At 40.2% G+C, this 9686-nt stretch overlaps 1 protein-coding gene across 1 annotated transcript; it reads right to left on the reverse strand.

The window, feature by feature from the left end:
• Positions 1 to 2259: 2259 nt before the first annotated feature.
• On the reverse strand, positions 2260 to 9110 carry tmem222b (transmembrane protein 222b). The gene is made up of 6 exons (XM_079368556.1): positions 8917 to 9110; positions 7172 to 7256; positions 6434 to 6465; positions 6244 to 6340; positions 6033 to 6163; positions 2260 to 5164 (listed from the first exon to the last, which is right to left on the reverse strand). The coding sequence occupies exons 1-6, from the start codon at positions 9033 to 9035 to the stop codon at positions 5077 to 5079; spliced, it is 552 nt and encodes a 183-aa protein (XP_079224682.1). The 5' UTR covers positions 9036 to 9110; the 3' UTR covers positions 2260 to 5076.
• Positions 9111 to 9686: the final 576 nt, after the last annotated feature.

Raw genomic sequence — 9686 nt, forward strand, 5'->3', positions numbered from 1 at the left:
TCTCGTTTCTCTTGAATACCAGATACTTTATAGGATAATGGCCTGAGTGGGACTTTGGCCACTTGATAGCAGAATATCAAAGCCATGACTGCTTCCTTCCCTTAATGTTGATTCTGACAGCTTAAATGATTATTACAGGAATCACTTCTGAGGGTATTCATAGAAATTTCAGGAGGAGGAGGAGAACACTGAGCCTTTCATTGCTGAGGGAGCCTTTAATTCCAGACACCATCCCTCCTGATGACAGCATTGAAGAAACACAGTGAGGGAAATCCATGAAATACAAACTTACTCAAATGTCTAGAATAATTAATCATTCATTAAGATATTAATTATAAATGATAAACATATTCAGAGTTCACGATCAGGAGTCTTTAAAGTCTGCTGTGGCCTTTATGAGCTGCAGCATAAAAGATGTTATGGGATTAGAGAAACAAAAGAGAGTTTTGGAAGTGCAAACTGGAATAAGCATACTATATGGATGGTGGCACTAATAATGGCATCCCAACTGTCCTTTGTCAACTGACCACAGGTCTCCACATTCCTGGACCTGGACCTTGGATACAGCCAGGCACCGCAGCAGGCAACATCTAAAGCCATTCAAATCACTCAACACTGCAGCACTGCACATACACTCTGATGAATAATCTGCACCACATAAAACACAAGTAGATCATATGTCAGTAATACTCATGTGCATGCATCTTATAAACTGATGTGAAGGGCAAATCAGTCATGCCATAGTTCAAAATGAATTGAACAAGCTTCTCCGAGAAAAAGATTTTCTCCTTCATTTAAAAAAAAAAGAATATATATATATATATATATATATATATATATATATATATATATATAACTAAACAACTTTCACTCTTCTGTTTCCCACAGACAAATTAATTGTTTGGGAGCGATGTGAAGTTGCACTACAATGGAGGCATACTACTTTCCCCCAGGTTTGTCTTTTCAAACAAATGATCCATTTAAACTGCATTTTTGTCCCAGGAGCTACTTTTCAAAGAACTTGGATCTATGTTTCTCAGCCAATTGTTGCCTCTGTTTTAATAGCAGTAAAGAAGTTTGATCAATACATTTGCTGTTTTGAAAAAATATATATCAGACAGCAGACTTTACACAAGTGTACCATAGACTTATATATAATATTCATGGACGAAGCCCGAGTGACAGAATCAGAATCAGAAATACTTTATTAATCCCAGGGAGAAATTTGGTAATGTCACCCATCTGCTTCAGTTGGGGGCTTTGAAGGTTCATCGGCAGCAGCCGTCATGATGGAAATACTGGCTAACTTTCAGTCAACCTGACGACAGGCTAGGAGCTGGAACTGAGGCGAGTTTAAGCCTTATGACAAACTTTTACATCACCTGTAAACTACGCAAATCTATGGATAACATGTATTATTTTCAAAATCAAAATGGAGCAGTATAAAAGCAATTCACCCCGGTACAGTGTGTGCCCAGGCTGATAGGAAGTAATCCGGCCTATTTTGTTTTCGCATGTTGCATGTATGTGACCTTTACAGTTCCTGAAGCGACCCCCAAGCAGGCACTCAACAAAATGTAGGATTTTCCACTTCCTGCATTGGATTCACTTTTTAACACCTACAGCATTTCTTTATATTATTATGAATAGTCTCAGTCGCACAACCCAGTGGTTTTAACTTTTTAACACTTACCTGAAACTCAGAAGAAATTAATATGTTCTCAATCTCGGCTATAACTTTAAATACCTGAACTACTGATTAATTCACTTCTTCCATAGAGGGTTGTATATATTAGAGCTAGGTAACATAAGCATTTTGGTCCTTTTAACCAATAAAGTAGTATATATATATTTTTTTTTTACATACTCTCTCTGGCTCTTTATACTTTTGTAAAATGTTCTGCTTTTTAGCGCTGGGTAAAAACATGTCTCAGAGTTTTAATTTATACAGGTTTTTTCTAGTAGTGCCTGGTTACTTACTGGGGAGAGTTTTTGCAGAGGAAACAAGACTTTGCCTTCCATCTGGATGCAGGGCTGCAAGTCCTTCATTATTATTTGATCATTTGATATATACACATTTTGAAACCTTTTCAAATTACATGAGACAATCTTCAAAGCTGACACAAAATAAAAATATTCCCAAACCATGCTTTTAATCTAACAGTTTCCTTTCCTCCACTGGTACGCAGCTCTACTCTCCACACTCTAAAGCTGCACACGGCACATATAGACTATAGCATCAATCAACTTGAGCAGGCCTGTTGGAGTCTAGTTTATTATTTATTCTCCCAGGGTTTAACAGAAATCACATACAATTTGAAAGATAACGATATGCAGTGATAAAGAAATTAATCATTAGGCAGTAGGCTGATCATTTTTAAAGAAGCCACATTATGAATCCACATTCTCGGTCCAACACCATTTTTTTTGCATGCATGCGTACTGCATACATGCTAGCATGCGATCACGTGCTCTCTCTCTCTGTGCATTCACACGCCGTGTGCATGACTATCACACAGACGCACACGATCACGCACAATTCTGCTTCACTGCAGAGCAGAAATAATACACAGTGCACAATGAACAAATATTATACAGTAAATAATTCAAAGTATAAATCTGTCGTTAGCATCGAGTTTGCAAAGTATATAAAGAGCACCTGGTGTATATTGTAATGTGTGTTCAAATATCTACAGGCAACATGGGTGAGATACACAAGAGGCCACAGAGTATCTGCTTTCAACAGAAGCCCGATGAGAAGAGCAAAGTGTAGAAGACTGGCACTGTTCGAAGCCTTCAAACAGAAAATAAAATGTTCTTTATTCATAAGCTGACACTTAAGACAACGACTTTGGATCATTGGCCAGTACACACCACAGCTCTGTGAAACATTGCTGACTTTCAGCAGAGGTGGAACCCAGCAGGAATGACGCTGCAGGAGTCAATGAGTGTGAGAAACCTGAGGATCCTGGCTACCTGCTGCTTCTTGCATCAACACGGACAAAGAGGGGCTCAACACTTTTTTCGGTTTGATTGCAAACAATAAGGGGATTTAAATCTACTCACCACAGCCATGGCAACGGATTCTGAGAGCCTACCGTAACATGGAGTTTAGTTTTCTTCTTAAATGCATGAATGACTGAAAGTAGAAGACACGAGGGATGTATGGGAGAGGTCTTTTTAGGCACTGGCTCCTTATTCTTTCCATAAACACAATATGTAGTTATCAGACCTTCTCTCAGGTAGAACAAAAAGATTAGACCAGGGTTCAGAACTCTGAAAAGCTCAAGCCACCAGCTGTCCACTTGTTCAAAAAAAGAACTTCGTTTTTATTAAGGGGCACAGTTTGAGGACGTCTCTTGAACGTCAACATTTGGCACAATATAGAAATCCAAAAGAGCTGTATCATTCTGAAGGGCCGCCCCTTCGAAGGTGAAACCTGCAAAACACTGAATAAAACAGTGAAACCTAAAAATGCTTCTGGCAGAGGAATTTCTGCAAAGGTCACCTCCTCTGTGTCATTAAAAGAGCGTGTTATTAAAAATCTACATTTCTCCAGTCCTGTGCAATGAACACATGTGGCAGCAAGTAGAGCTGACTAAAATCATCCATCCATCGTCTTTAAAGCTTTTCCCGTTCAGGGTCACGGGGGTGTTGAAGCCAATCCCAGCTGTCATTGGGCAAGAGGCGGGGTTACAGCCTGGATCGGGCCAATCAGTCACAGGGCTGACATATAGAGACACACAACCAGTCACACTGACACCTACGGGCAATTCAGAGACCCCAATTGACCTAAGCAGCATGTCTTTGGACTGTGGGAGGAAGGCGGAGTACCTGGAGAGTATCCAGGCATGCACTGGGACAACATGCAAACTCCACACAGGGAGGCTCCTGTCCAACGGGGATTCAAAACCAGGAACTTCTTTGCTGCGAGTCAACAGCGCTAACCAGTGCACCTCTGTGCAACCCTTAACCAAAATCAGCCACCCAGTTAATATTCAAGCTACAGACAAGGGGGCGAGGCGTGAACAAAAACAAAAACAAAAAAGTCTGTGGGAAATGTCAAATGTCTTTTCAATTCTTATAATAAAAATGAATCTTACATTCATGAGAGTCATGAAGACTGGATTCAACGAACAAATAAGAGTCGGGTACAGCCCTACTTTTCTGTTAGGTACCGACCAACAGTCACATTCATTGAGGTTGCTACAATCATTGCACTGATGATCTGTAGGTAAACATGAGAAGGCTTATTGTAAACCTATTGAAGTAGTACCATGAGTTGATGCATGTAAAAAGACATTGTTGAAAAAAATATCTCTTTTTCGAGGACGATGACGTTTTGATTTCTTACAGAGTTAGACTGAATACAAGTTACAATATGCAGAGAAATATAAACTGCTCTGGAATATTTAGGTTTAAGTCGCATTGCGGTCGAAGAGCTACATTATAGATCAAGCATGAAATGCATAAATTCCCTAGAAAGGCATCTAATTGTATTATCATGTTTGTGCTCCACAGTATAAAAATGGCATCCTGGAAGCACAGAAACATGGGAGGATTCTCCCAATCCATTACAAAGGTCATCAAAGTGTAAGCAAGGCATGAATGTGTTTCCCATCAGAGTATCCAACAAAGACCAGCGTGTACACTTTCCTCAACTATTACTACAGCTACACAACCTGTACACTTTGCAGGCGAGGATTGCTTAAACCTGCTTTCAGGCTTTCAAAAGCCACGCGCCATTAAGTGTTTGCTCGGTTCAGGTAGTCTTGAAGATGGTGGTGTGTTTGGTTACTTCTCCCAAAATTAAAGGCTAAATGTAAATGAACTTCCATCGGCAGGTCATCCCAGCTTCACCAGCACATATTCCAGTGACGGGCTGTCTGCGTTCCCACAAACCAAGCACGTGTTGGTGTACGCGTTGGACATTCCAGGAGGCGGGTCGGTACTCGTTATCTCCTCGATTACGCTTCCAAGTCACAATGTGATGCTCCCCCACCGTTGTCTAAAAAAAGGTCAACTCCTCGTCCAACCTGCAGGGGGCTCCACTGTCTCCTTAACCTGCCTCCCAGGTCACCGCAGATTGAGGGCCAGGGCTACCGTGAGGATGATGCCGTTCAGCATCAGGAAAGGCAGCCAGGTCTTCAGAAAGCCTGCACAGCTGGAGAGGAGACACAGAAAGGTGAAGTGGTGGCAAATGTGAGGAGGTGATGCCATACACTTACATGCTTATCTGAAGGTATTCATTTCTGACTCACGGTACAAAACTAATGGCTGTGACAATTATTATAAAGAAGAAAGGTTTGTTCTGTTTGAATTCTAACTAAATGAATGCACACGAATGAGATTTTTTCCTGCAAATATATGATGGCAAAACTAACTGGGAGCTTTTCCACCGTGTGCCAAAGTGGAAAAAGAAGGGAAATGACATACTAGGCCTCTTTAGTGTTGCTTTATTTATTCCTGTCTTCCCAAAGACCAGGTTGAACGTTTCCCCTTGTGCTACCTGTATTTTTAGATTTCTTGCAGCAACTTTGATATATCTCAAGAATCAGGGCGATCGCTCTTTAAAAGCAGCTGAGCCCATGGGATCCCAGTGAGAATCCTCTTTCAAAAGCTCCAGCCCTACTTCCTGTGGTGGCTTTTAAGAGAGCAGCAGTATATTGAAGGTAAGGCGTTATTCATGAGCTGGGTGGATTTGACTGTCTAAAGGTCTTAACACAGAGACACGGTCCTTGTGATGCTCTGTACTGCAGCCATAATGTCTTCCTGCTTGTTTCTGGGGCGTAGCACCTGTTCGGTTGGAATAAGATCAGGTGACTGACACAAACAGTCAAGGACATTTCCTGCTGCACTGTCTCAATATTAGGACACTGATACACTCAAACAGTGTAAAGCTTTAAGGTGACATATGATTCACACAACCCTGAACAAGTCTTCTGCTGGCTTTGCTTTGCTCCGGTTGAACAGACATGAAGTGTTTTGAAAGATCTCTGTGTAACCCCTGGCAACATGTTAGCCCAGCTCACCTGACATGTTTCCCATGGATCAGTGCAAGAAGGCAGAGGTTGACCATGTTCCAGGAGGTTTTGTTTTCATATCGCATCAGATTCAGAGCCATGGCCACATGTGAGTGACAGTTGTCGCAGCACAGGTTATGCTTTAAGTGAAAGAAATAAACATCAGTCATGATTTGCACTGAAATCGTTTAAAGAATATCCAGAAATCTGCTTTATTTACCATTCTGTGCTTATACTCCTCTGATGCATCATGTACTGCTGTGTCCCAGGCATTGGAGCCGCTTGCATAGACTTTACCAACATCCAGCATCCAGTACCTACAGAGAGAGAAAAACATTTTTCTCTAGTAATGTATTACTAAAAAAAACAAAGTGTAATCTCAACACCTTATCTTTTTTCTAATGACTCACTTTGTTGGTCTTCCAAAGGCCATGTTGTCTTCCTGCAGAAAAACAAATGTGCTTTATGTGTGTTCATTATTAAAGATAACAGATCAAATGTAAACTAAAGCAGACGCCGTCATTAGATCTAAACCAGCTTTGCTAAATATTGATGATCAAAGGTGTAAAATCAAAAATCAGCACTTTGATAAACTGAAAAACAAACTGCTGGTCGTGATGTGATGAACAGTCGAATCTCCACTGACACACTTTTGGCAACCGGGAGATGACGTTTGGATAGCGCTCACCAAGAGATTCAGGAAATGTTTCTTACATCCTGTTTGGTTGTATTTACCATCAACTAATTAGGTCCAAGTGAAAACACTGAAGCTGCACACTGCAGCAACATCACGTTGATTTTATGTTGTTGATTTTCACACATTGTGAAGAGGCTTCATAAAATCAATCAAAATAATACAGAAGAGGAGTCAGAGCCTCTTTAATAAATCATGCATCCGCAGCTTCTGTCAGTCTGCTTGATGCTGAGGTGGTCTGCTCCAGTTATGATAACTGTTGTTGGTTAAATCACAAAGTTCAGAGTAATCAGCAAAAACACCACAACTGTGTTTCCTATTCTTGGTCTTTCCAAGCTCTTTACTCATTGTCCAACCGTGGAGCAAATGCTCCGTACCTAATTTGACCTACAGTCTTCATTATTATCTTAATACGGGCTCGCACAAACAGTACATGCACACAGTCTTTACTCACTGAGACAAAGTACGGTCCAGCAAAGTCCCGGATGACACCAGTGGATGTGCAGATTCCCATGTGGCCGATAAATGGCAACACCCATCTGAACAAAAACAACGAATAACATGCAAAGTTATCATTACAGCATAGAACTAATTTTAGTCTATTGTATTTTTCTTTAACCCCTTTATTTAATTAATGTAAACTGGCATATAGCTGTTCTTTTTTCTTTTTGCTATTTGATGCTGTTTATATTCCCTGTTTTACTGTTTTTTAGAGCCATTGTAACGCCCAAATTTCCCCCATTGGGGGATCAATAAAGTTTATCCTTATCCACGTCTGGGAAAAAAAAAAGGCTTAATCCAAAATATTAGTGGACATGACCTCTTTTTGACGAGCTCCACTCAGAGCTGATAAAGTTACAGTGTGAGAGTACAGGCCCGCACTGCACAAGACAGATGTAAGTCTGTTTGTACACCAGCTCTACTGGTGTCTTATGGGAGTGATCAGACAAATCGTGTCAGTCCCACCAGCCCCCAAAAAGTGTTTCTCTTACAAAAACAACAAAAAAAAGAAGATAAAATCAACAGTACCAAAGAGAGTGGAAAAAAAGAAAAGTTTAACTTGAAAAAGTACAGACCCAGTGTCTCTGAGTTCACGTAACAAATATGGTAACAAAACAAAATTATTATTTTTTCTATTCTCTGGACTTCAAAACATGGAGCTGCAGCTTTTAATGGCTGTCGTGCAGTTGGCAGCTTCATACATTTTTTAAATCACTCATGCCCTCATGTTGTATCCTCGGCTTGGGTTAAGTTGCCAGGTACATTCCAGCATGCTATAGCACAACATGCTCGAATAGTCAATCAGCAACTTGCTATAGACATTGACAGTTGCTTTCAGTGGGCAGGCATCATACAAGGATCATCGTTGACAATGATCCTTGTATGATGCCTGCCCGCTGAAAGCTCATCTCTGAGCCGGAAAGTTAAGAGTTCGATCCCCAGCTAATGCAGATTCATATTAAAGACTCATATTAAAGGGTTAGATAATAACGATGGCTGTAAGCAGCTTCTGCCATCTGTGTGTGAATGGTGATATCTGACCTGTGGTGAGAAAAGGGTCGAGTGGTTAGTGCACCTGCCCAAGGTTCAAATCAAGGTTCAAAGATGACTGATTTGAAGTCATAAGCACCACGTTCACTCCTCTTGTCTTCAAACATTTAAACGGGACTCTATATGATTAGATAATCAGAGGAATCTCAGATGTTGGAATACAGTTACTATCATTATTAGCGGGAATACCCCCCAAAAAAAGCAGCAACAATTGCAAAAGAAAACGTAACAAACTCCCCCCCTAACTCAACATCTGTATAATTTGACAGAAAGTGATTAAACAGGGACACGCAGATACAAAAACTATTTATCTCAACAACACGCAGACTAAAATCTGTGAGAAACACCAAGAGAGTTAAAAGGACAATGCTTGATGTGTTACTTACATTTTGCATTACATTATATATCCACTGAAATCTAAGTCTATAATAACATGACAGTCCTGATGTTTTGAATAAATATATGTGACTCTCTGAGACTCTTCTCAACAACAATGCCACTTTGAAACAACAGGTTTGGAAAAATATCACATCAGCAACAGGATGTTATTGTGCGCGTGGAAGCTAACTGCGAGCTAAGCTACTGAAGCTGTCACTTCGTCCCGTGTCTTATCAGAGAGCACGCGCACAGCAGACGGTGATAACTTACGATAACACGGGGATAGGAGTCCAAACAACGCAGTACGGATACCGACTGGTCGCTGTGTTGATTTTCTCAGACGCTATGTGGTAATTCTTCATGGTGTCTTTATCAACAACATCCGCCATCACCAACAGCTGTGGAAAATGAACTTCATTTGTCCCAGTTATAGATCTGGGAAGTCAGCAGAGATTCAGACCGGAAATATATAGACGTCAGCTTCAAAATAAAGTTAACAAAAGGATAAACTTCATTGGATCCCCAATGGGGGGAATCCATCAACAGCAAAAACAGCTTTAAAGAAATGTACATTAATTAAACAAAAAGAGAAAAATGCAATAGAATCAAATAATACCAGGCATAAACACTGTGTACATTTTTTATGTACACTTACACAGCATGTTTTTGTCTCTACAGTAAACGTGCCAATAAAAAAATGTTTGCACCGCCATAAACACATCAAATTACATATTTAGTGTTTTCTTACTATATGGAGAAAGTCCTAGTTTAAAATAAAGGTCCATGTATTCATTCATTTGCAGTACAATATACATTGGTAAAGTAAATGTTCTATTTTGAAAGGCACTATCATAAGCTCTTTCTTGTATTTACTGTGGCTTGATGACATTTTGTGTCTTGGCAGCGGTAGTAGCTTCCGGGATCAATGTGAGCCAGCAAGGGAAATAGATCTGTCTAAAAGTTTAGTTTAATAAGTCTGTGATTTAGTTTAGTTGTCAAACATCACAGCCAAAATAAGCTTCAGCTTTAAACAACGTTAC

This window comes from Symphodus melops (genome assembly GCF_947650265.1).
Source record: "Symphodus melops genome assembly, chromosome: 18".
NCBI lineage: Eukaryota > Metazoa > Chordata > Actinopteri > Labriformes > Labridae > Symphodus > Symphodus melops.

What these genes read in the sequence shown, in the direction of transcription:
- tmem222b (XM_079368556.1), bottom strand. Translation starts at nt 9,035, where the DNA reads ATGGCGGATGTTGTTGATAAAGACACCATGAAGAATTACCACATAGCG. An exon ending in ACTCCTATCCCCGTGTTATC is followed by an intron (nt 7,257 to 8,916) that starts GTAAGTTATCAC and finishes GTTTTTGTTCAG; the next exon opens with ATGGGTGTTGCCATTTATCG. An exon ending in ATCCATGGGAAACATGTCAG is followed by an intron (nt 5,165 to 6,032) that starts GTGAGCTGGGCT and finishes TCTCCTCTCCAG; the next exon opens with CTGTGCAGGCTTTCTGAAGA.